The sequence below is a fragment of the Esox lucius genome, chromosome 22 (genome assembly GCF_011004845.1).
Source record: "Esox lucius isolate fEsoLuc1 chromosome 22, fEsoLuc1.pri, whole genome shotgun sequence".
Lineage (NCBI taxonomy): Eukaryota > Metazoa > Chordata > Actinopteri > Esociformes > Esocidae > Esox > Esox lucius.
The window spans coordinates 23,154,055-23,181,760 of NC_047590.1; the positions used below are offsets into that span (position 1 = coordinate 23,154,055).

General features: G+C 40.2%; 1 protein-coding gene across 1 annotated transcript in view; it reads right to left on the reverse strand.

The window, feature by feature from the left end:
* The window catches only part of LOC105006625 (calcium/calmodulin-dependent 3',5'-cyclic nucleotide phosphodiesterase 1A), a 105,791-nt gene that overhangs the window by 12,397 nt on the left and 65,688 nt on the right, over positions 1 to 27,706 (reverse strand). The window contains exons 6-11 of the mRNA XM_034289801.1: positions 14,550 to 14,666; positions 14,221 to 14,361; positions 12,387 to 12,487; positions 8,737 to 8,862; positions 8,546 to 8,647; positions 7,522 to 7,642 (exon numbers count right to left, since the gene is read on the reverse strand). Of these exons, the coding sequence (XP_034145692.1) occupies positions 7,522 to 7,642; positions 8,546 to 8,647; positions 8,737 to 8,862; positions 12,387 to 12,487; positions 14,221 to 14,361; positions 14,550 to 14,666 (708 nt within the window). The remainder of the gene's footprint in view (positions 1 to 7,521; positions 7,643 to 8,545; positions 8,648 to 8,736; positions 8,863 to 12,386; positions 12,488 to 14,220; positions 14,362 to 14,549; positions 14,667 to 27,706) is intronic.

The window sequence follows — 27,706 nt, forward strand, 5'->3', positions numbered from 1 at the left end:
AGTTTGAGCACTCAAAAATCTGGCAGCGTCCTCCTCAAAGTAATATGGCATTTTACATAGACCATTTATAGCATACAAGCCCAGTTATGCAACACCTGTTTTCATTACAGTGTGTCACGGTACGGTGAGCAGCAGCACCACCGTTCCGTGCACCCTCAGTTCCCATCACTTATGAACACATCCCAGACTTGTTTTGTGTCACATGTCTTTAACCATGCACACCAGGTCCCTATCACATAATTTGTAAGTGTTTAAATGTTGCCCCTCTGCACCCCGCATTTGTGGATCATTGTTGTTGTGTTTGATGTCGTCGAGTGTGTTGGTGTTACATGTAAGTCTTTAGAACCTTTATGTACAGTCGATTTGCTGCTGAAGTCAGCGATTTTCTTTGTTGTTTGGTCGTACGTGTTATTGTTTAATTAAAGCCAAAACCGACTGCATTCTGCCTGCGCCTGGTTCCTTGCTCCCGCAACCCGATGACACAACCATATGAGACAACCATAGCAAACATATAAAAGCATGTGTCCAATTACATAGTAATCAAAAACATCACATCCAATTATCCCAGAAAAGAACACATTGACAAATCTTCATTAAGACCATTAGGGTTGACGGTGTCCAATGTGTACTGCTTCCCTCTGTTTTAATTTTCGTACAATGTCACTGCCTCTCTTTGAGATGTGGACTACTTCAATACCCACAAATCTCAAAGAGGTGGATGACCCATGTTAAGTCTTCATACAGTGCCGCGCTACCGTGTACCCTTTCAGCAATCCGTAATTTCAGTGGTCTTTTTGTTTGTCCTATATATAAGCTGCATGAAATGAGTTTGAATAGGAGATATAACAGAATTAATATGAAAGGTAACCATTTGCAAGGTTAGAAATAATGATATTTATTTGAAATAATAATTGTGTCCTTCAAACTTTGCTTCCGTCAAAGAAACCTCCATTTGCAGCAATTATAGCCTTGCAAATCATTGGCATTCCAATTGTCAATTTGTTGAGGTAATTTGAAGAGATTTCAACCCATCCTTCAAGAAGCACCTCCCATAAGTTGGCTTGGCTTGATAGGCCATTTTTACATACTATACGGTCAAGCTTCCCACAACAGCTCAATTGGGTTGAGATCTGATGACTGTGCTGGCCACTCCATTATAGACAGAATACCAGCTGATTGCATCTTGTCTAAATAGTTCTTGCAGAGTTTGGAGTGGTTTTTTGGGTCATTATTCTGTTGTTGGAGGAAAATGACTGAATCAAATGCCATCCACAGGGTATGGCATGGCGTTGCTGTTCTTTTGCCCATCTTAATCTTTTCTCTTTTATTGGTCTGAAATATGTCTTTTTCTTTGTAACTCTGCCTAGAAGGCCAGTATCCTGGAGTCGCCTCTTAACTCTTGATAGACTTAACTCTTGAAGATTGGTGTCTTGTGGGTACTATTTAATGAAGCTGCCAGTTGAGGACCTGTGAGGCATCTGTTTCTCAAACTAGACATTCTAATATCCTTTTGCACCAGGGCCTTCCACTCCTCTTTCTATTTTGGTTAGAGTCAGTTTTGTGAAAGGAGTAGTACACAGCGTTGTCCGAGATCATCACTTTCTTGGTAATTTTTCTCTGGGAATAGTCTTCATTTCTCAACTGATGAATTTCAGGAGAATGTTCTTTGTTTCAGGCCATTTTGAGCCTGTAATCAAACTCACAATTGCTGATGCTTCAGATACTCAAGTTGCCTAAAGAAGGTCAGTTTGATTGTGTCTTTAATCAGTGCAACAGTTTACAGCTGTGCTAACATAATTGCAAAATCATTTTCGAATTCTTGCCGGACCGTGTAAGCGGAGCCGGCCAAGAAAAGTGAATGTCTATTTACTGAGTGAGTGACTGACTACCTCTTGTTAAATAGCGTAGTGGTTAGAGAAGCGGATTTGTGAATTATAGGTCCCGAATTCGTGTCTCCTCGCAGGTGAAGCTAGGAATGCCTTAAACATTTTTCCACATAGAATAAAACCATTAGTATCTACATTATGGTAAGCCTGAAATAAAACAGTTTACGGTTATATTGGGACTGTTTCTGGCATCGAAAAGTTCATCTTCAGTCTCGCTAGCAATTGCTCAATTCTTATGATTATTCCTAGGAAGGTAGTAGATACTAGTAAGCTGTTGAAACGGCCAGTGGCAAAAGCAATACAGTTCATAGACGCTATGGCGGAGGGAAACTTAATAAGAAACATTAGTCAGTTTAACACAATCCTCAATGGAGTCTAGCGACTGTTGAAACGTGTTTGAATCTATTGAGAGCAACAACATGTATTAATGGTAGATTCTCTCGTCTTTTTACTTGGTGAAAAAGTTAGTTATTGTTGCCTTTATTGATAGGTATTCTTATGCCATGAAATGAAATAGCTTTGGCTGACTCGCTAGCAATTGCTAAATTCCTATGACTATTCCAGTAAGTTAGTAGATACTGGTAAAGCTTATTACTGGCTAATACGCTGTTAAAATGGCCAGTGGCAAACGCCATACATAGATGCTATTTTTGGTGGAGGTAATCTTAGTAAGAAACGTTAGTCAGTTTAACTGTATCAATGTCATTCACAAATGGCCAATTAACTATTACAACCCGTACAGCTCCATGGTGTGGTCTTTCACGTGGGCGACCTGGGTTCGAATCTCATGATGGCAACCGTTTCTATTGCGGGCCGGCTGAACTAGGTTTGCCTGGTTTCTTGTTTTCTAATGATCAGTTAGCCTTTTAAAATCGTCAACCTAGATTAGCAAACACTAAGTGCCATTGGAACACAGTAGTGATGGTTGCTGATAATGGGCCTCTGTATGCCCAATAATATATGTAGATATTCCATTGAAAATCTGGCATTTCCAGCTACAATAGTCATTTACAACATAATGTGTACACTGTATTTCTGATCAATATGATGTTATTTTAATTTATTTTATTTATTTAAAAAACAAGGACGTTTCTTAGTGACCCCAAACATTTGAATGGTATATATATATATACACACACACTGCTATAGATTCAGTTTGTCAAAGGGAACAAATTGCATTGGCAAAGAGGAATAGTGGTAGCAAATCAAAGCTGTCTGCTCAATGGCCAAAATGTATAGCCCAAAAAAATTACCATTAAATTGAATCGGAACTTCTGTGACCTAGTCTCAACCATAACTGTATATTGTGAGCTTCACAAAGCTAAAACTCACGGCAGGGCTGCCATTTGGAAACCACATATATCCAAGTACAAAACACAAAGATACAAAACTTTAGCCCACAAGGTCTGCAGCCTGTTAAACATGGTGAGGGATCCGTAATGATATGGGCAGCCAATCTTGTGGTAGTCATACGGTCCAATGACTGTTCTGCATGGTCATATAATTGCCAAGGAACATGAGTACATTTTACAGACCAGGTGCAACCTATGGTGCCACCCCTCATGATGTTCTAATATTCCAGGATGATAATGCCCCAATACCCACTGCCAAACTAATTAAGAGTTGTTTTATGAACACCAGGAGGATGTCAAACACCTTCCAAGCATCCCTAATCACCAGATCTGAACATCATTGAGAGAAGTTCAGAGTGCAAAGTAGATTTCCACCTCCTTCATCCCTCAAAGAACTTAACACTTTGCATCTTGAAGAATGTCCTAATATCCCACTACACACTTTTCAGGACTTGTATGAAAGCATTCCAAGAAGTATTGGAACTATTTTGAAGGCAAAGAGTGTCCATACTACTTCTTAGGTAGTATTGGCACCGTTCATGAAACTTAGCGGAAGTGAATGCAAAAAGTAAATAATAGACAAATAATGACTCAAATGTTGGGCTCAAACATAAGGGTGAGACCACTTGCTTTCATTTCAAAACTTTATTTGAGTACAAGGCCATGATTCCTATAAATAAACAAGAGAAGAATCTAGCCCAGGGGTGGGCAATTCATTTTTACAAGGGACCACATGAGAAACCTGAATTGTGTCAGAGGGCCACACCAACGATAACTTGAACTTAATTCAGCTCAACTTTCTTCCATTGTAAAATGCACTAAATTATATTTTTAGAATAGCTGGTACTGATAATCGGAACAATAAAACTATTCTGAAAATATTTATATTAGGAAAGTGAAATTGTGGTGTATAGGACAAATAAGAACAGTTTGTTTTTTACTTGTTAATCTCCACAAACAATTAAAAACAACAAACAACTCAACAAGTTTATAGAAATACAGCAATACAACAAACAATAACATGTAATGTTTTCCACCTCATTTTACCTCTTCAGTGAGAATAATCCAGTCTGTTCTGGGCTTGAACAAGGGCATTGAAATCTGGCTGAATGTCTGAGGTGGCTATGCAAAGGACAGCTGAGAGGTGGTCATAAGTGATAGAGGATCTGTGTTTGGATTAGTTGAACTTCATCACTGAGAATGTCTGTTCACATACATAGGTAGATCCAAAGAGGACTATTACCTCTGAGCATGCCTCCTCAGGTGTGGAAAGTTCTCCTCTTTGAGGGAGGAGTAAAAGTCCAGCAGTGAGACTGACCTGTAGTGCTCTGCCAGAAGTGTGTCAGACTGCAGGTCAATGAGTTCCATCTGAACATCACTTGGTGCATTATCCACACTGCAGTTGAAGGGAGAAGAAACCATGTGCATTTCACTCTCAAGAGTTTTGAAATCTTGAAATCGCCTCAAAAACTCTGCATGCAGTGCTTCTAACATGGTTGAGTACTTGTGGATGTGATCGGCTGATTTTTTTGCTTCCTTTAGTGTTGGCAAGTGGGTCAGAATGTTGTCCTTCACTTGGCTTGAGATAAGCTGCAACTTTCTCATGAAAGCCTTCACTGCACTGTACATCTCGTGCACAAAAAGGCCCTTGCACTGATTCATTCATTAGTGCAGTCACATCCACAGCGAATCCGAGGTCTGCCACCCAGTCTTTATCTGAAAGCTCTGGGATGTTATGTCCTTTCTTAACACAGAAATCCTGAATCTGGTCTCTCAGGTCCCAGGCACTTTTCAGTACTTTGCCAAGGCTGAGCCATCTGACAGTGCAGTGATAGCTTATGTCACCATGTTCAATCTAATTTTCCTCCAAAAATGCAACAAATTGTCTGTGATTTAATGCCCTCGCTCGGATTAAGTTAATTGTTTTAGTTACAGCATCAACAACATGGTTAATTTTTTAACACTGTCTTACATAACACTTCCTGATGTATAATACAATGCAAAAATGTCAATTTCTGCAAAGGGTTCATTTCTGTCACTTTATCCTGCATTCTCTTTAAAAGTCCAACATTTTTCCCCGTCAGATTTGGACACCCGTCTGTTGTCACACCTGCCAGCTTGTCCAATTTCAGTCCTAACATGTCCAAACATACATTTACCTCTGTGAACAAGTCATTACCAGTGGTTGTCCCTTTCATTGACTGCATGGCTGCCAATCCTCCGTGATTTGAAAGTCTGCAGTTATCCCACGTAAGAAGATGAGTAGCTGGGCGGTGTCACGTACATCGCAGCTCTCATCCAAAGCCAGAGGAAAAATAGTCAAAGTTGTCCGCTCTGTTTTCAGCGATGTCCTCAACCCGCCTCGTTACAGTGTGTCAGGAGAGTTACACGTTCTCAAATGCGCCCTTTTTCTCCGGGCACAACAACGCAACAGAGTCCAATAAGCACTCCTTAATAAACTCTCCGTCTGAAAACGCATTACTTTTTCTGGCGATTTTGTGAGAAATTACATAACTTGTCCTGACGGCTGCATCTCTGGGGGTGTGAAGTTTTGTAAAAAATAGTTTGTAAAAAATAGTTTTGTAAAAAAAAGTTTGCAGTTTTGCTAGCAACGCATCAGACTCCCACATGTAAGTAATACAAGTAATACAAGTCTCCCGTAAGTGATACAAGCGTAACGCTTTTCAAAATAAAATTTCCAAAGGCCGAAAACCAAAAAACAAAACACCAAAAGAAAAGATTGTGTCAATTATTCGGTGGCCGAATTTTCGATGCATCCCTATAATTTATGATTGGCCTCACGCAGGCCGGACAGGGACATACAAAAGGCTGGATGTGGCCCGCGGGCCGTAGATTGCCCAGGTCTGCTCTAGCCCATACCTTCAGACAATGCTCAAACCCTGCATTCCTCCTCGGGCTCATTGTTCAGTCACTTCTGGGGTCTTGGCTATTCTGCCTCTTTGGGGAAGTTCCTGATCCACGCAGTCAAAACTCTCCTCAGTCTCGGCAACTCAATGATGGAACCAGATCCCCCTGCAGGCTAGGATAGCAGAGTCTCTGCCCATCTTCTGAAAACTCATATTTTCAGAGTACCTACAATAGTCCCACGGGGTGTCTGTTGTCTTTTTGTAAACTTTGCCTATTATGTTTTATGTTGATTTGTATGGTCTTTTTTCCAACAATTACTTTTACCAAAAACTAGTTAATAGATTAGAATACACTTACTACTAAGTAGTTTGGTAATTTCACCTAGCTCTCTTAAATTGTATGCACTTATAGTAAGTCGCTGTTACAGAAATTATTGAACTATTCTATTAATTCTATTACCTGGTATGTAACTCTGGTCTTTGTTTGTGAAACAGCTGTATAATATCAGACGATTATTAGGTACTCTGACCATCTGCTTAAACCAATAAGGGTATCAGTCCTTTGTTAGGAATGTGGCCCTTGGGGGGGAAGTAGGGGCAATTGGCCTCTTTAGGTAAACAGAACAGTAAAAGTTATGGCAGGAAGGATAAGGTCAGGGGACAGCCCGCCCTTTGGGTAAAACCTGTGTGACATAAGGCAGCATCTAACCACACCCCTTTTTCCCCTTTAAGTACTGATGATTGTCCTGTATTAATGCAGAGGCTCCTAAGATGATTATCCTGAAAGCTTTTGACGCGTCTCTTTATTTGCAAATAAACTGTTAATTGTGCCAAGATAATTTTGTCTCCGTACTTACTCCTTACTTCTAATTGATGGAATTACCATCACAGTCGCTGTAAACTGTAAAAAATATATTAATCTAAATGAGTTACTATTTCTCTTAATTTCAAAGGCTGCATTGAATACTAGTAGATCTAAAACCTGAAAGAAAGCGGAATGGACCGATTGTTTATTTATGTTTAACCTAAACACACTCCTCTATTGACTTCAAATCTAGGTAATGTACCATTGGCAAGTTGTACAGATCAATCACTTCCCTTGTTTAAAATTCTCATTCAACTTATTAAGAACTCTTAATTAAAACAGATGGAGACAACGAAATCTAAATGTATGGCTTATTGAAAATAAATTAAATCAAAAGGTCACCATAAAGTATTTCTTTATATTCATCTATCTCCATCACTCACCTAGTAAAGAACTTTCAGAAGAAATTAGCCTTTCCTGTTTTATGACGTGCTCTTTGTATTACATTGTTTGGTGTTGAATGGTTGTTCTGTGTGTTCTGTGTACCGCTGTTCATTGATATGTGAAAAAACCTGTATAGAAATTATAATCGCAACAGCAAAGAAATATACCTGTCTGAAAAACTCCTCCATGAGTGCCTGTGTCCAGCGGTAGTGGAGAGGCCAGTCCTTGGCTGGGTGGCTGATGTCAGCAGCATGAAGCATCAATGAGAGAGCCTTGGCCTTCTCCACTCTGTACTCAACAGTCAGCATACATCAGCCCATACACACACAGACACACAGAAATGGATACAAATACACATTTAGGCATAAAGATACAGAGAAACATGTTCATGAACACACACTCACACAGGGGAGAGGAAAGAATCAGATGTGTATGTGTGTGTTTGTATGTTGTTGTGTGTTCTACATATGTGTCTGTCCCTGCTGGCATGTGTGTCTGTATGTGTGCATGTCTACATTTGTGTTTGAGACCGTGTGTCTTTGTATACCAAAGTGGTGTTACATGTGATAATAGTATTTGAAGTGGCTCAATGACTCTTAACACGAGAACTGCCAGGCCTTTTTTACCCCTATAACTGCCTGAGCCGAATGCTGTTTGTTGTTGTTATTGGTGAATCTCCTATTGAAAAAACTGTAACATGTGATAAGTAGCCTATATCGTTTGTATTATGTTTCAATAATATCCTAATCAAGCCATTTGTACGTTTTTCTAATTCAACCAAGGTCTGATCATCCTTCTGGGAGTATTGCGCATTCAGCCATTGATGACAGGCATTCAGTGAGGGGTGATTAGCGCCTGGGTACCATTTGGGTGGCGTGGGCTGTTAGCGGATTAAGTAGGAAAACATAATCTCTAAATCATTTTCTGTTAGTCAGTATAGAACACCGACAACGGAACAATGCAATATACGACTATTTAGGAAAAGTAATGGAAGGAAGAGGGTGTAGCTTTCAAAATGGCAGTTTTATTTTAATTATTTTAAACTCAAACGCCAATTATCATAGGCATTTGGCGGTTCTAGTGTTAAGTAGAGTGGGATAGAAGATCTCAGGCATGGATGTGCTGGAGTGTAACAGATGGAGGAGAGGAGGAGTGATAAAGGACTGGACAGAGGAGTGAGTGGACACTCACCCGTCTGACTGTTGCAAAGCACTCCTCATGGTTTTGATCTGCTGAAAGTGGCACGACATATCTGTACTCATGACCATCTCAATAACCAGTGCACGGAGTTCACTGCAAAAACAGGTGTGCGCACATACACGTGACTTCCATTTTCAGTCTATCCTGGATTATTTTGGACCCAAAAATGAAGAGCCCCTTACCGCCAGTCGTCTTTCGACAGGTTGACGAGGACATTCATCCCATCCTCTTGCATAAGTTTATAGGCAGCACTCACATGGTGATTCTCAAGAACAGAGCGGTCATTGTACAGAATGGCCACTTCTGACCTATGGCAAAATGACGAAAGCAATGATAATGCAATGTATTGTGAAGGTATTGACTGTATTTTTTTGACTTTGTAGCCTTTCATCTAAAATAATTGTAAAATACTGTTTTTTACTGTATGATTGGTCAGGCTGTAAATCTGAAGGAAAATGAAGACCTTCAGATTCACATTATGTAAGCATGTACCAGCTTTGCACGCAGTGTCAGAATGAAAACCTCAGTTGACAAACAGTGCCACAGATTCCACTGTTTGAAATTCTTATTTTTGTTATTGAGACACTCCATTGTTGCATTGGCCTTGTGCTTGAGATCATTGTCCAGCTGAATAGTGACATTCCAGCAGGTTTTACTTGCTATATGTATCTGTATTTTGATACATAAATTCTTCCTTTAATTTTAACAAGATGCCTAACTCCTTTTAATTAAAAACATCCCCACAGCATGATGCTGCCACCACCATAGTTCACTGTTGGATAGGTGTTCATCTGGCAGTGTTACCAAAAAGCTAATTGTCTCATCTGACCATAAAACTTTTTCTCAACAATCAGAGCTGAGTCACTTTCATGCTTGCAGATCTATGCAGAGCTCTTGATATGGTTCACCAGTGCATGATAACTCCATGATAACTCTGTAAGTTCTTCAGCAGTTGGCCTATTTTTGCCTTCATTTAAAAATCTGCCTATTGTTTGAGCCTTAGGGATGAATCTCAAATCGCATGCAAAATATCACATACTGCAAGTATGCACATCGCAGATGATGGTGAAGTACGTACAGTTTAGTATATAGCTAGTATCCTATATAGCTAGTAAAGCTAGTATGCCAGTACTGGGACCGATTGGGACATACTAACTTGTTATAAAATTGCGTCCCAACATGAAATCATTTTGTCTTTGTTTAACATCACGCAAAGTTATGAAGAGCGAATGTGAGTGAGCGAGTAACTGACTGACTGACTGAACCTTGTTAAATAGTGTAGAGGTTAGAGACGCGGGCTCCGAAAAACAGGTCCCAAGTTCGCCTCATGTAACAGTCAAAATGCATTATGGTTCAGGACCGAACCTGAACCATGACCGTAAAGTTGCTGGCTACAACTTTACATAGCTATGTAATAGGAAGCCTAAAATAAAACTATTCTGGTGGATATTAGGATTTCTTCTGGATAGACAAACACTTCGCTGGCTTCACGATTCTCTCGTCTAGTGATGGCAATTCGAGGCTTCATTACCGTTCTTCTAGCAGCAGGATATTATGCTAGCAGTGCTAACTTCTTTTTCAAAATAAAAGCCATCATTGAACTATATATGTTAATGTAGTTAACAATCATTTTATGTTTAATGTCCGTTCCAATGTTATTCTTGTCTGTTCTTTTTCACTAGATTGTTAACTATATTGCCTTATACGTAAAAATTTTTATTGTGATGTATATTGTGATAAAGAAATGTGTTGCCAGCATAATATCCTGCTGCTAAAATAACGCTAATGAAACCACGAATGGCGATCACTAGTTATATGGTGACCTATATTGATAGATACTGTATCTATGGAATTTACAAATGGCTAACTAGCTGTTAAAACAGCCAGTGGCAAAAGAGGATTTCTTCAGGATAGACAAAAACCTCACTGGCTACAACCTTCAGTAGATACATTATGGGAAGGCTAAAATGAAACTGTACTATATTGCGACTATTTCTGGTGGATTTTCAAATTATGTCTCAGGATTTGTTCAGGATAGACAAACACTTTGCTGGGCCAGAGGCCCAGCACTTGCTCTGAGCACACACTCAAGGACGGAACCACTTTCTTACCGGTGAGTAATTGCAAAATGCTGTAATTGCATATTTAGTGAAAATATCCTACCTAGTGCATCTTTAAAAAACATTGAATTTAACCAACACAATATTTTCTAGCTATCTGGTTGAAAACAAAGGGATTTGAATATGGCCTAGTTATGGATTAAAACATTAAACAATAAAACATTTATGACCTGTTTTTTGGAATTACTATTAATAAATCTTTTAGCCCGTGGTTTGGGTTCACTTCTGTCCCGGGCCCTGGGATTCCTGTCGGTTTCCCTGCTAACAGCATTTGCTGTCCGTGGTCTTGAAGCAATGTGAGTAGTTGTGTGGTTGAATTTATTTCACCACTATTTCAGTGACTGTTTTGGCAAATGTTTCTTTAACGCAACTGTATTTTCTTCTAATGTGGTTCCTGCTATCAACATTTGCAAACGTTGTGTATGTGTGCTGCATTTGTGATCCACAGCCGAGGCATGGCTTAGGATAGTTTGACTCTGTCATCAAATAATTTATTCTCCTACATAGATGTGCAAAAGAAATGCTCTGTATACACAACACAGGCATCTGAGTTCTTTATCTATTATGTATATGTCAGATCTTTTTCTGCAACTGAGGGCCTAACTCCAATAGTCACGGTTCGCCACTGGGTTTGATGAAGACAGTTCCTTTGAAATCGGAAGAGATGATGAATAACACAATATGTTGCTGTTTTGCTGGATGCTGTCTCTTTCTTTTGCCATTGATCACTTACATTGTGTACCTACCCAACCTCCACTGCAGCTCAAGTAGGCCATAGTTGCTAAAATGATTTATTTTCCTCTACAGCATTGTTGCATACAGTGACGGTTCTAGGCATAAGCAACATAAAAGGTCGTATAGGACCCTTGACGCTAGGGGACCTGCGTCCGCACGGGAGCTCCCAACTAATAAGGGAAGATACTGGTTTGCTAGATATTTGTAACTTTTATAATGTTTGTTACAATGTTCAAATTTTGTAAGAATGTGTACTACGACTTTAATTTGTGAAATGATCACACTGTTAACGTTCACACCTCTAATATCTATATTTTTCCAAATGGAAATGAGAACAAAACAGGACAAGAAAGATTTTATCCGGACAGGACAAGAGAATTATGCGGTCCCCCCAATCACAGCCTAAATCCTACATACTCCCACCCAAGCCCATTTTTTTCAAGCATACCGTTAATAAAAATATCCCAAATGGGTAGAAACTGCATCTGGCAACCATGCAAGGTGGTTTTAAACTTTATTTCCCTTTCTCAAGTGGTCTGAATACTTTCCAAATATATATTTTCAACATTAACTAATTTGTTTCAGAAGCAGTTCCCTCATTCCACCACTTGGCACTGTGGTCACTGTGCCTAAGCATGGTCATGGCTTTGCATCAATTCAGAAACAATCTCAAGAAAATATACATATTGTTAAATACCACACCAGCATAGACATTATCACATACAAGATTTACACACAGATTTATAATAATACGTAAGTGAGCCATGGGTTGAGTCAGAATTTATTACATTGGAACTTTAATTCCAATGTAACAGTTCTCAGTACCCTGTAAAATTACTTTCAATAAATTTTTGGGTCTACTTAAATATGAGTTTTTTTTTTTATTAAATTCACATTCCGTTCTAATTTGACTGCGTCTTGAAAATGTATTCACACTTTTTTATATCAGACATACCAACATGAAAGTGCTGACTGACCTGGTCTGAATATGGAAGTTGTTGGTCGTCCCTGTGTGCTCAAAGTCATGAATAGCTGCAGCAAACACCATGGCTAAAATCTCCAGCTCATTGAGCCAGTGCTGCAAAATGAATATTCAGTATATTAACTAATAATATTAATAAGAACTCAATGCTAATAAAGATTGCTTTGTGAATTAATGTAAAGAAGCGAATACAGTGCCTTTAGAAATTAATCAGACCCTTTCACTTTCAGTTCAACCTCATATAGACTACACTATTTTAGAGAACAACTAGAAAAAACTTTTACAGGATTTATAGTGGGCCAGCTTGTTTACGTTAGAAAGAAATTGAAGTTGAGATAGTCAAGCAATGCGAGACAAAGTTTGGTTGGGGTCCATGAATCATGAACATTTGAGGGTATATTTTTAATGGGTTAATGACAATTATGCAAATTCCACCTTACATTAATTTACATAGTCATATACAATACTTGTTTAAGAGTTCTAAGTTGGGATAACCTAAACATGTGAAATTAAGTACTTTGTAGTTTGACTCGTTAAAAAAAATATGGTTAGAGAGTTAAATAAAGTTAATTAGGCGAATTATACAAATTAATTGAGCCTTAGTTGATAAACAATTTGGAATTTCAAGTTGGGATAACCTAGACATATGAAACAAAGTTAGTTTGCTCTCGCTATCTTAAATGTTATTGTTATAATGTTATAAGATATTGAGATTAAGTGTAGTCTAGGACTCAAAAACAAGCTCAATGGAGTTTTTTGTCCTAGATTTGTCTCAATCTGTGTCTGCGAAACCGGACCTTAGATTTTTAATGTTAATTCATGTTAATTATGCAAATTACTCCAATGTAGTCATAGCCTAGAAACGTTTGGGAATTTCAAGTTGTGACAGCTTAGATATGGGAAATCAAGTTAGTTTCTTCTTTCTACCTTGAACATTTCAAGAAATACAGTTTTAGTTTTAATTTTCCCTAAATATGCAAATTAGGCAGATTAATATTGTAATAAATATTCATGCATTTTCATTTGGAATGTGAAAAAAACAGTTTTTGGCTTTCTAGCTTGAACGGTTGGAGAGAGGCAGTTTTATGGTTGATTAACGCTAGTAATGCATATTAGGCAAATTAAGTTTAAGTTGGGCCAGCCTTAACATGCAAAGCATTAATGTAGTATGCATATTAGGGTCATCAGTATAGTGGTAATTGATAAACATTAATTAACTTTAAGTTTGGATAGCACTTACAAGTTAAACAATGTTGGTTTTGTTTCTGAGCATGAATGGCTGAAAGGTTAATTAATAAATTAGGCAAATAAATATAGTTATAGTTGATAAGCATTCAATAGTTTTAAGTTGGGATAGCATGTGAAACAGAATTTGGTCCCTTTAGCTTGAACAGTTAAAGGGAGGATTGATTAATGTTAATTATGCTAATTTGTCGTAGTTGAAAAAGGTTTACTAAGTTGGGTTAGCTTTAACATGTGAAATACACTTAGGTCTGTCTCTTGAGCTACAGTCAAGAGATACAGAGTTAATTAATACCAATTATGCAAATTAGTATAATTGTATATGGTACACATTTAAGCATTTTAAGTTGGGATAGCCTAAACATTTGAAACAGGTTGGTTCTCACCATTCTAAGCAAATTAGGCTAATTAAAAGTCTACAGTTCATAAACATTTCATATAATTACATAGGATCTTCCCTAATACCTCTTTTGTGAAATGTAAAACTGCAGAGGGCACACTATAAGATAATAACCCATTTTCATGGGCATTTTGCTGAGTAAATTGCATTATTGCATTACATAGGTTATAAATAATGCTAAACTCACCATAACACCAGTGTTGAGCATTAGATAGTGTGCAGTCTGCGTGACATCAGCAGCATGGATCAAATTGTGGTAAGGGTTCTTATGCTTGCTGTAACCCACCTCCAAAGCCTCCACAAAGGAGACCAGGGAAGACACAGGTATCTGTAAAAGGAAGAATAGGATATTTACCCTCAAAGACAAGCTGTTTGAAAAACATTAACATGTTACTGCTTCAGATTTCCAGACAGAAAACTACAGAACACCAAATCTGCTTAAATTTCACCCTGGGAAGACTGACAAAATGCAGGGGAAAATGATTTGAGAAAATACTAAAAAAAAAAAAATCTGACCCGAAAGCGATTGATGAGGTCATATCTGGTGAGGAGCTCATAGACCATGAACTTGAGTGCATGTTCCCCGCTAGCTTCATGGAGCACAAAGACGTCAAAAGACCACTTGTCCACACCCTGCGGGGAATTTTTTTTATGTTAGACAGTTTCAGAGGGTCCGGGATTCACAGAAAGTGCTACCAAAGATTTGTAAGAATAAATCAATCAAATGCCAACTACTGTATATCGGATAGCTTAATAAGCCCTGCACATTTAAACTATTTAAGGTGAAGTCTAAAATACTTAGGGTTCTTTCAGAAAAGATTTGTATATAACCTTTGTATATAACCTTTGTTCCCAGAGGAAGGAATGGGGCGAAGTGGAGATGCAAGTGTTTCCTGCTAGGTTTCAATTCAGTAGACACCTCTATGCAACAAAAAACTCCACCTTTTCACTTGCATGCCCCAGACTGTTGTTCATCAAACTACCTCAGGCCAAACAAAGTAGGAGCCCAGACGAGCACTGGTAAATAACACAAGACAGATGCCGAAAATATTTAAATAACTTGTTTAATGTCCAGTAACTCCTGCACCTGTTGTAAAACGGACAGATTTATGCAAAACAAAAAACAGAACAAGAGTAGTGAAATGACAAATAAAATAGTTGACACTATTACAGTCAGCTGGCTGGCTAGCTAGCTGCAGTAGCCAACCAGCCAGCAAATTTGTGCAATGTAATAGCACTGGTTATGTAGCTATATACTGTCTTAGCCAGTGGGGAACCATCTGGGTCCTCTACGACCTCAGAGAGGGCCTAAAGATAGTTACAAATCTGTATATATATTTTTAAATATTATAATTATAATTTTGTTTTCATTTATTTATTTATTTTTGTCTTAATTGTAATGATCTTCCTATTGAATTTCTTCAGTTTGTGTTGAAAAAAGAAGGGTTAATATCCAAGAGAAAAAATTATCCAATCAGAATATTTCTTTGGTAGTATGTTGGCTGAAATTATCTAGCTGTGCTCAACGCACAATGGCTAGGCCCTCAGGCTTTGAATAGAAGGCACAAGCCAACGTCACTGACACTGACTTAAATAGAGCAGTTTGGAATGACAGTAGAATAAATTAAAACTGTTGATGATTATATTGCAATGTTGGGAAAACACAGGAAGTAAACAAACAGACATGGACTGTGAATGGAAAAGGCCATCAACTTTTAACAATGTGTAGTCTGTGGAGATGTACATGGCTGATGACTATCACCCTCTGTCCAGAGAACCCACAGAGGAGGATCTTCAATGGTTGATGAACTGTCTCTATGGCAGGTTTACAGGCATGGCAAGATTCCTTTAACCCTTGGTAGCCTATGGGGCTTTCGGCCGGATTTCACTAGTGGGACATTTTGGGTCCTAGATTCATTTCTGTAACAGATACAACCTATTATGATGTATCCTTTTAATAGCAACCCCTCTGGCTACAATAAAAACACATAAAAACAGACTTCTGGGTCAATATTTATAAAACTCATCTGTTTGACAGGCAAAAAAAATGTTTTCGGAAAACATTTCTGCCATTCAGCATCAAGATTTTTTTTTTAAAGCATTATTAGATTTTGTGTCAATGGTATTTCCTCATACTTTCATGCCTTTACTATCAAATTACACTGTAATTGGGTTGAAAATAATGAAAAATAATATAATAGAAGGTAAAAAATATAGGCACCCCCAAAAAATGTGGTTCTTCTACCTAGAAATAAAACATTATGAAATAAATAAGATTGAATGTAAAATCCCATGTAATAGGTGTAATGACTCAAAACGGCCAGCAGATGGCAGCACTAGATCGCTAGTTACGTTTGGACTTATATATTTTATAAACTCAGAAAAATTACCAACTTCTTCCCAAAAACTCAAGAACATCCCCATACTATTTTGACTAAATATTAATTTTTATATCTTATATATAATACAAACGATGTATTATGGTTAAAAACATCATATATAGTGATGTACACGCTTGTAATATTTATACTGATGTACAAATGAGCCTTTCTAAGATGAATAGGCAATGTCGTTGCCTGGTGAAAAGTTCTCATAGCAACCCAAACTATACAACTATACAACCCATATTATACACGGAAAACCCCAATTATACACGGAACGCTTCAGGAAAGTGGCTACAAATAATATACCATTGGAATCGGACGATTATGGAGAATCTATTTTTCGAAATATGTATGCAAATTAGCACTGTCCGCGGGATCGCGGACGTCGACCATGAATGGTACCCTCCCTGTCTGTACCAGAAATTAAAAACCAAGGGAACCTTGCTGGCATGTTGATCTCTTTAGAGCAGCAGGAGGCTATGGCTAGCAACAGTGGGACAGTGTACCAACCCCTTATCGCACATCATGCGGAGTGGGAGGTTGAGGGCCAGCAATTTAGGATTTCTGTTAGGACAAATTACTTCAATGCTAAAAAGGGTCCTTGCCTCACAAACGCTAGATTTAAGTCTGTGAATTGGGGCAAAGACAAATGGCTACTGGAAAGGATATGCAGTGAGGGATGAAAAAATGTTTTTAATGAAAATTGTAATGACAGCCTGGTACAATACATCAACAAAATAACATCAGTTTTGCAAGTAGTGCTGAACTAAAATAACTTCCCTGTAACTTCTAGTGCCAGCTGTAGTGGTATGCATAATTTCATCTGTGTGCTAGTTATCTTTCTGGTTGTATTCTGATTTCTTGACATGGCGAGTGAACTGGCATACAAGCATAGCTAACTTTTGCATAACTAAGTTAGTGGTCTTAAAACTCAAAACACGGTAATACACTAGGGGAGAAGATAATAGTATTCGGCGCATTACAGCAAGATATTTTGTGATTTATTGCTTTGAGTTTTGAGTGAGAATATGTGTGACAATATGAAAATGTTTTTATAATTTATGTCTTTGTTGTTACCAGTTGTTTTTCTGGGGGTTACATGTCCGGTTAGAGAGGGAGGGGTAGAGCAGGTGATTCTGTGGAATGAGAGGAGTAGATCAAAAGGTTTATGAATAAAAGATTCTATGAACAGTCCGGGGTGGTAATATTTGTACTGGGAGGAGAGGGTTTGGGTTTCTTGAGATGCAGGGGGGTAGAGCAGGAGCTGTTTTTCACAGAGTCACAAATAAATAAGAGCTAGACTTCGCCAGGTTTGCAGTTGAATTTGTTTTTTACTCTGTATAATCAAGAGGGCATCTATTTACGCAATAGGCCGCCGAACGGAGCGAAAAAAAAGATATGTTCCAGAAATATACAATGAAAGAAATATCCAAAGAAGAATAAACGATGAATTCAGCCCGAAATTGTCCGCATATACAGATTAAGACATTAAAAGGCTCATTCATTGACCACCAGAGAAGTTTGAGCACAAGATCAAAACTAATGATAATACCTTAAAATATATTTGCGATACAGTCAATTTGCTATTACAGATCTATTCTACTAAGAAATAATCCATATATACAGATTCTGAAGGCAGTAGCACCCGAACAGGATACATTTAAACCATTGCCGGGTGTATACGAATGGTATAATATGTGTAAATGTGTTTAGCATAGTCAATAGAGGTCCACACTTTGTTAGGGAGTTTGAAGTAAAATGAAAAGTGTTGAGGGCAATAAGAGTGTCATCTGAAAGTCAGGATACTAAAGTTAGGATCTCAATATATGGGTGTATGATTTACAAAATTACTAATGCTTGGCTGTCCCGTTTATGGCGACCTAGCAAAAGAAGATATTTAGCTTTCTCATGGACGACTGGACCATTATTTACCACATGATTTACAATATTCACAACTTTTTTTAGAAAAAAAGAGAGAATTTAAAACCCTGGGGTCATTTGAATAACAGACTAATTCATTTAAAACATTGGGATATTTAAAATTAAAAAACTTGACACCTGCGCACATCTCTCTCTCAAAACTGACCGGACATCTCTGGACCCAAATGACCCAATGTCAAAAAGCAATAAAATAGGTTGGTAAACCGGACCCAAAAACAGTTATAGAGTTTCATTATTCTCTCTTTACCGTTCAGTCATTCGTTGAAGAACTCAAGAAAACGTCTCTCAAGAAAAAACTCTCGCCAATTCAAAAAGGATTTTGCTCTCTCAATACATTAAAAGGTAAGATATGATGCTAATGTAACATTACATTTAACTAAGATTATGTTGAAAGACCCTTACACAGGTTTCTGAACTCTTAGGATTGTCAACATGTCGTTTGATCAGTTTCTATCGGAAGTCATCGACTTAACCTGAAGAAGTTGAAGCTCTGGGCGGTTCCTCTCCATCAAAATACCGACACCGGTATCAAGATCATTGTATAGACCATGGAACCTGCCCTCACATCAAGTTGTTTCCAGACTTATAGAGGAATTTAATGGTGAAGATGGAAATGACGAGCTACTCCCCTTCTGTACAAACCCCAATATTCAGGACAATTCCTCCTTCTCCGAAGTCATTAAATAATCAGATACAGATTTGCATCAAAGTAATTCACCGAACTCTTGGTCTGATCCAGGATATCTGCAAAAAGTTGCTACTTACGTTAAGAATTCTATAAAAAAATTATAATTATTTTCAGGCTCCAAAGATCCGCAAGATTGTAGTGTTGATCAACTTGCCCTGCATACTCCAGAGCAAGATGATTTGAGGCAAAATGGCTTGAGGCAAGTTGGCTTGACGAACACAAGTAGCAACGATGGTGTTGTTCAGGGTAACCGTGTTGTTGCTTCTATAAACCCACCTCGCAAATCATTTAATAGTGAAGACAAAGCAGATGCACATTTGTTTTTCAGAAAGGAGCTTGCAAGTGTTGTAAAAGCTAGGGAAGATCAGTTACACACACGTCGATCTATTAAGCTGTCAACTTTTTGGAAAAACAAGCTTCCAAGGCTCATAGGCAAACATCTGAAAAATGCCAGATCAAACATCTGAAAAACCGCCAGATCCAAAACCAATGATAGATCAAATTAGATCATTAAATCCTGTTTCTAACATTACACCATCACAACATTTAGATACAGAACCATCAGACATTGATTATTCAGAGCTGTTTGAACAAATGAATGAGTTAATTCCAGAGCCACCTGCTACGAGTCCAGAAGCATTACACATAAACTATGATGAATAAATCACAGCTTTGAGTTCAGAAGCATTAAACATAAACCCTGACTATGATGAGTTTATTAGTCAAATAAAAGAAAATTAAATCCTGAACCATTTTCTCACATGACACCGCCAACTCCTTTAGAATCACAGGCTTCCCATTCAAGTGTTCAAATTACAAAGTTCAATCCTGAACCATCAAATCCTTTAGAACCACAGGCCTCCCATTCAGGTGTGAATCAACAGGGCAGAGTTGTTGATAGAAATGTGAATATTGCTTATCACAATAAATTTAGCAACATTGAAGTCTGACAGCATTTTAATTTTGCTCCATGAATGAAATGTATGATTATTCAGTGTTCTATGTCAATGTGTTAACCACTTTAACAGAACTGTTAGAAAGAGCTACAGCCTACACCGAGCCTAGAGATGCATTGCAATTAGAAATTAGGGGTGATTCTATCCTATATTATGGAGAATGGTGATGCAAACTTGAATCAATTTCTTGATATGATTGTAAGGCTTGTACAGTCCAATTTATCAATCTTAGCCGATAATACCCTAGAACTGATTGTGCAAATATTGAGAACTCCTCAGGGTGCGGGCGGCCAGGGGAGGAAGGCTGAAACTCTTTTGAAATCTGAAATACACTGAGCAAAATTATAAATGCAACACCTTTGTTTTTGCCCTCATTTACCATGAGCTGAACTCAAAGATCTATGGCTTTCTCTATGTACACAAAAGGCCTATTTCTCTCAAATATGTTTCATAAATCTGTCTAAATCTGTGTTAGTGAGCACTTCTCCTTTGCCGAGATAATCCATCCACCTCACATGTGTGGCATATCAAGATGCTGATTAGACAGCATGATTATTGCACAGGTGTGCCTTAAACTGGCCACAATAAAAGGCCACTCTAAAATGTGCAGTTTCACAAATTCTCTGAAATGCCTTTGGAGACGACTTATGGTAGAGAAATGAATATTCAATTCACGGGCAACAGCTTTGGTGGACATTCCTGCAGTCAGCATGCCAATTGCACACTCCCTCAAAACTTGCAACATATGTGGCATGGTGCTGTGTGATGGAACTGCACATTTTAGATAAATGGGGACAAAAACAAAAGTGTTGCGTCTATAATTACGTTCAGTTAACAACAAAAAGGAATATCTTATTATTCCTCAGAATGCGGACAACAAATTATGTTTTGCCATTTGTCTGGTGCATTTATTGAATTCCAGTATTAGTGATATAGAAGGACTAAAGATAGCTATTTCAGAGAGCAGTGGGTTTGTCCATTTATGAAACTTTAGCATTTTATGATATAGGTTCATTTGAAAGCTTACTCGACATCAAAGTGGTGGTTTTCTATCATAGTAGGCATGGTTCGACCATCTTGAAATTCCAAAACATGTTACAGCCTCATCCACAAATGCTGTATTTGTTTGTACAAGACAATCATTATTATGTTATTAAGAACATTAAGGCATTCTTGGGTGTTTCCTATACATCTGTCGGTCATGTCATACCGGCTTTACGCGATCAGGAGGGCACTCCTGTCTGTATAACTGCAGTATGCATTGATGTGAACTGCCCATATCAGCCCCTGCAGCTCACAAAATGTTATGACTGTAACCGTACATGTCGTTCAGCTTACTGTTATAAAAAACACAAGTTGGCCTTCTGGCATCTTGTGGCAGGTAATTTTGCCAGCTGGTGTGATATCAATAAGAGATGTCCCTTATGCCATGTCAATTATAATCTAAAAATGTATAACCCAGAACAACACAAATGTAGCAGAAAACGTTGTCCAATATGTAAAGGCCTTAAGGATGACGTTGGTGTATTTGAAAAGGTCCACAAATGTTATATTCGATCTTTGAATGAAGAGAAGTAAAATGAAGATTTTTTTTTCTTTTATGAATTTGAAACCCGAACAGAATGATTCAACAGGTTTATACATGTATTTGTGTCTAGCATGACCTTCGAGGATATAAAGTGGACGGCTAAAGGACAGGATTGTGCCATGCTCTTTTTAAAACACTTTCGGAAAAAATAATATAGAAAGTACACTTTCATAGCCCATAATTCAAGAGGTTATGACTCCTACCTTCTTTTAAGCCCCTTGATAGTTCAAGGCGTGACTCCCACTCTTATAACACAAGGTTGTGTTTTATAGATCATGCATTTGATCAACGATATATTGAGAGTCTTAGCTTTCTTCCCATGAAACTCTCAAATGCCCAATGCTCTCGGTTTTGAAACAGCTGTTAAAGGTTGGTTTCTGCATTTTTTCAGTTCTGAAGAGAATCTCAATTACATCTGCCTTTACCCCGGTCCTGAAATGTATGGAGCTGATCAAAGGACAGTCAAAGAGAGAGGGAAGTTTATGACATGGTATGAGACAGTCCATCATGAGAACTTTAATTTTCATAAAGAGATGGAAATGTATTGTCAATGATATGAGGAATGCACTACTAACTTTTCTCAGTCTCCTCCAGTTTTACATTTTAGGAGGAGATGAGGTCCTGGTCCACACCTGCAGATTACCTGGTTTGTGGGGGCCGTTGCTGTCCCTGTCCTTGTCCACCTGGTCATACTTCTGACCTAGTCTAAAATCAAATAGACTCTGGATTTAACCCAGAGAAATGTATTTCTTATTCCAATTGGACTCTTAATATCTCACCCGGCACAGCCAGAAGAGGACTGGTCACCCCTCTGAGCCTGGGTCCTCTCTAGGTTTCTTCCTAAAATTCGACCTTCTTAGGGAGTTTTTCCTAGCCACTGAAATTCAACACTACTGTTGTTTGCTCCTTGGGGTTTAAGGCCGGGTGTCTATGTAACGCACTTTGTGACAACTGCTGTTGTAAAAAGGGCTTTATAAATAAATTTGATTGAAATTTTATTGATGTGGTAATCTTGAGTGAAGGTTGTCTCAAGTTCAGAGAGGAAGTAATCAATGATGCAGGCGTTGATCCCTTGAGTTGTGTAACTATTGCATCGGCTTTGGTGACATATATATATATACAGTTCCAATACAAACAGAAATCCTTACAGGTTGATTATGGTCTGAAAGTGGTGGTTTAGTGGGAGCACGAGTGGGCTCACTTGAAAAGGTCAGACCCTCAGGTTCAAGCTTTTATGGATAATTTTGGCATGCCAGAACCCCTGGAACCCAGAGATGCATTATTTGGTGGTCGCACCAATGCTTTGACTTTAAGGCATTTAGCCCAAGAGGATGAAACAATAGAGTACAGTGACTTTACATCCCATTATCCTCATGTCATGAGCAAATACCGCTTTCCTCTGTGCCATCCTGAAATCATTCATAGTGACTTTGAGTATGGGTTTTGAGATCTTTTTCCCTTGTTGCTATGGTGAATCACGTTATCTGCGTTCCACTGATGAGGGCTTTTTATCTCCTTGTGCACGTGCTTTACTCAAGGTTAACTTAACTCAGTTGAATGAACTAATCGTTACAGGGTGTTCTGAAACCATCAACTGGTCAGCTCAGAGTCAGTCAACTCAGAGTATGTTAACTCTGCTTTCTGAAATACTCCCTAGGTAGCATGTTCATTTTTATATACATGGCCTGGTGAAAAATCTAATTCCATACGGTACATCGTGAATATATTGTAAATAATAAAATTATCCCGATTTCTATGACAAATGATACAAAATACTGTTTACAGTTAACACATTTCATGGTACTGTACCTTAACATATGGCTCCAGTGACGCATCTCCCTCGCCAAGGTAGAAAAACAATAAAAGATACATTTGTCATGTTTCCAATCTCACTAAAGGATTTTGAGGTCAATGTTGGAAAGGTCTCAAAAAAAGGCTAACTCGTAAATTATGTCGGTTTCCATTGGATGTCTAGCCTACACGTGCAAAAAAACTTTTGACAGGTTCTGCGGAAAGTTATACTAAAGGCTCAGATCATTTACTGAAACTTGGGAACCCATGCCCATGCCGCGTCAGCGGCTGTACTGAAAACTCATTATGCAAGATGCATCAGCCAATCAGGGCACACCTGCCCCTATATATGACCCGTGAGCCCAGAGAACGTCCTCCCGAAATTATTCAGCATAACTCATGGGACGGCAGGGCAACAGGTCTAGGGGGCTCCGCTCCACTCATATAACCAGAGTTACAATAGGTAACAAACGTTATATTTCGTGGAGCTCCGCCCCCTAGAGGGGCTTTAGCTCCTAGTGGTTCACGGCGGAGCGAGCAAGCCAAAAATGTACTCCCTGCCGGAACACCAGTAAGCTAAATAAGGATCAGTAAAAAATCCCGATCCCCATTACCCCAAGACGAATATCCCGACAGCTGACAAAGTCAGAAGGTGATGCCCAAATGCGTATGAAGGAATCCCCCAGCATAGCGTAAGAAAATAAGCTATGCAGGGAGAAGGGATGTTGAACTCAAACGAGAGGGAAACGCATCCATCCCGCATAAGCCCAACAATATACGTCCATGCACCACACATCACGAAATGAGGGGCATGAAGATATAAACAAAAAGAGAAAGGAGTAAGTTCAGAGGTCCCGGACAGCTGCCCCAAGGACAGAATGAACGAGGGAAGACAGAGACACGTCCATCAAATAAAAACGGACAAACGCCAAAGGTGTCGACCACGACGCCGCGGTGCAAATGTCATCCACTCTGACTCCGTGGAAAAGAGCAGAAGAGGCAGCAACACCCCGCTTGGAGTGTGCACGGAGACCCTTTCGGAACAACGGAACCCGAAGCTCCATAGGCCAAAGTGATACAGTCACAAAGCCAAAGGGACAGACGATGTTTGGAAAGCGGACGACCCAACGAGGAGTTCGCATAGCAAACAAACAACTGGGGAGCCAATCTGATAGACCTGGTGCGTTCCACATACAAGGCAAGGGCACGCACCGGGCACAAACGGTGAAGCCTCTCGTCCTCCTCCCGAGCGTGCGGGGGAGGGAACATGGCCTGTAGTTGAATGGTCCTTGACCGAAAAGAACTAATGATACTTTTCGGCAGGAAGGATGGGTTAGGTCTCAACGCAACCCAAGTCCTCTCTGATGGCCAAGCACCCGGGGCGCACAGAGAGAGCGCGGAGGTCACTCACCCGTTTGGCAGAGCAAAGAGTGAAAAGCAGGGCCGTCTTAAGGGAAAGCAACTTGAGAGAGCACTGTTGTAAGGGCTGGAATGGGGGTGCGCAGATAATTTGGATGTAGAAGATGCCCTAGCGCCCTGGATGGTGCGCACCACGGCTTTGGACAGACCCCTGTTCAAGAGCCTGACCCGCTCAGGTGCCAGACCCTGAGGGCTCCCGAGAGCACTGGAGGGTGTAGAATCGAGCCCTCCGCTTGGGACAGCGCGTCCTGTCTGGGCGGAATTGACCAAGGACGGTCCACCAGCAGCTGGATCATCTCCGGATACCAGATGGCTGCGGGGCGGTCGGGTGCCACCAGGATGACCCGAAGCCCCTCCGTCCTGATCCGAGCCAGCAGGCGCGCTATGCAGCGTTGCGGAGGGAACGCGTACAAGAGGCCCCGGGGCCAGGGGTGGTGCGCGAACGCGTCCACCCCCAGAGGGGGGCGATCCGCCTGAGACAGGGAGAACCACAGGCGACAGTGTGCGTTCCGCCTGGACGCAAACAGGTCCATCTGAGCTTCCCCAAATCTCAGCCAGATGAGGGAGATGATGTCTGGGTGGAGGCGCCATTCGTCGTGATGGAGGCCGCTCCGAGACATCATGTCCGCGCCCACATTCAGATGACCCGGAATGTGGGCCGCAGCTAGGGAGCGGAGATGGGCACAAGCCCATAGCCAGAGCTGTGTCGCTGCCCGTTGGAGAGCAGGAGACCTGACCCCCCCTTGACGATTGATGTAAGCGACCGTGGCCCGATTGTCCGAGCGAATCAGAACATTGCGGCCCTCGACTAGGTCTGAGAAATGCATCAGCACCAATAAGACCGTGTCTAACTCCAGCAGGTTGATGTGGCGAGTGCCGGGAGGCCACACGCCTCCGACTGCCTGGCCCAGGCACACTCCGCCCCATCCGTGGAGAGATGCGTCCGTGAAGACCTGGATGCATTCCGACACTCTGCCCAACAGGACGCCCTGAGAAAGAACCAGGGGGTCCCTCCAATAGCTCAAATCCCTTAGCAGGCGAGCGGCAGGGACAAGGCCCGGTTCCGATGGCGTGCCGGGTCGACCCGTTGGTGGGCAAACCAGGCCTGAAGGCTGCGCATATGTAGCAGGCCCAGTGGAACCACCTTGTGAGCCGCGGCCATCATGCCCAGCAGGGACATGATGGCCCGAGCCGGGCGCCGGGCGCCTGCCTAACCAGGGCGCCGTCACGAGCGTGTGCCGGTCCCAGACAGGAAACACATGCAGTATGCGGATCCTGGTCAGAAGACAGGTCGGCGCAGCAGCAAGCGGCGGCGAAATACTTGTTCATCTTGAGAACGTCGAGCTGAAGAAAGTCGACGGCAAAAATATTCTCAGGCTGAGAGTAATCAGACGTATTCAACAAACTGTTGCTGAATAAAAAGGGAGGACGTTCTCTGGGCTCACGGGTCATATATAGGGGCAGGCGTGCCCTGATTGGCTGATGCATCTTGCACAATGAGTTTTCAGTACGGCCGCTGACGCGGCATGGGTACCCATGGGTAACTTGGGAAACTTGCACCGTCACTAGATTTTTTTTAAACCGGCACGGTTATGTGGCAGTGCAAATTTTTTTTTTCAAGTGGCTACATTAGCCTACCTAACCAACTCAAAATTGAATTAAGTAGATAGCTGAATGTTGATGTTGGCTAGCGTTGTATCAACTACCCAGTGAGCAATCGCTGGTGCGCCACCGGCAGGCCACCGGCAGCTATAATGTCGTACAGCAAGCGGGCCAACAGCTTTTGCCGCTTTTCTCCTGATCATAATTTGCATAAGCTAATTTGCATCTCAGGCAGCTTTCCACCAGCGGCCCGACTGCGTTACGCTGGCGGCTAGCCACCGAAAAGAGGGCGTGCGCTTCAGTCTGCTGTATCTGCTTGTGTTGCCATTTTCTTCCAGCAGAGATGCTATTGTACCCCTTTTATTCTTGTACTGATTATTTGATTCATTTGAATATTGTTAAATTTTGGTCAACATCGGTTGTTTATAAATAAAATATACTTTGACTATTGCTTGTGTAAAGGACCTTGAGTACAGTAAACACATCTCACCCTTGCTTACCATAATATTTTCCTGAAATAATGGCTATTTTCCACTGCATGGTACCGGCTCAACTTGTCTATAGCCTTGACTTTAATGCTTCATGGGGGAATGTTATTTACTGTGTTTATCACTGCCGTGTCCGTAGATGGCGCTATAGCGAATTGCACATGTGTAAGGCAAGACTATATGTCTATGGGCAAGACAGTCGCCATTTTGATCCCACGTTGTTGTACCGTGAAAAATAGAAGGAACATTCATTTTAGCGACTTGTTTCTCTCAACAACTCTTGTTCAAAGTGTATAAGGCACAGGTGTCGAACCGGTTCCACAAAGGGCCGAGTGTCTGCAGGTTTTTGGTTTTTCCTATAAATTGGTTCCTAGTTCATACCTACACAACCAGGTGAGGGTAGAAACTAACCAATCAGTGACCTAATTAACCAATCAAGTACAAGGAGAGAGCAAAAACCTGCAGACACTCGGCCCTCCGTGGAACCGGTTTGACACCTCTGGTATAAGGTATAAGCTATATGCTCTCAATTGGACAATACAACATGTGGATTATCACATTTTTTTACTACAATTTGATGAACTCCCGAAACAAACGAAGATCAAGGGTTTTCTGGACATCAGACCGAAAATTGTTGAATGCCGAGTCACCTACATAGCTATGGTGAGTTCTGTTCTATTATAAATAACTAGCGTTAAGTGTTGATAGGTTACTGAGTAAGAACTGTTTTGTATTAAACAATGACTGTGCAATATTCTATTAACATTCAAATTCTTTAGTCAAGTTTCTGGTAGCTGAACGCAAGTTCTAAACCAT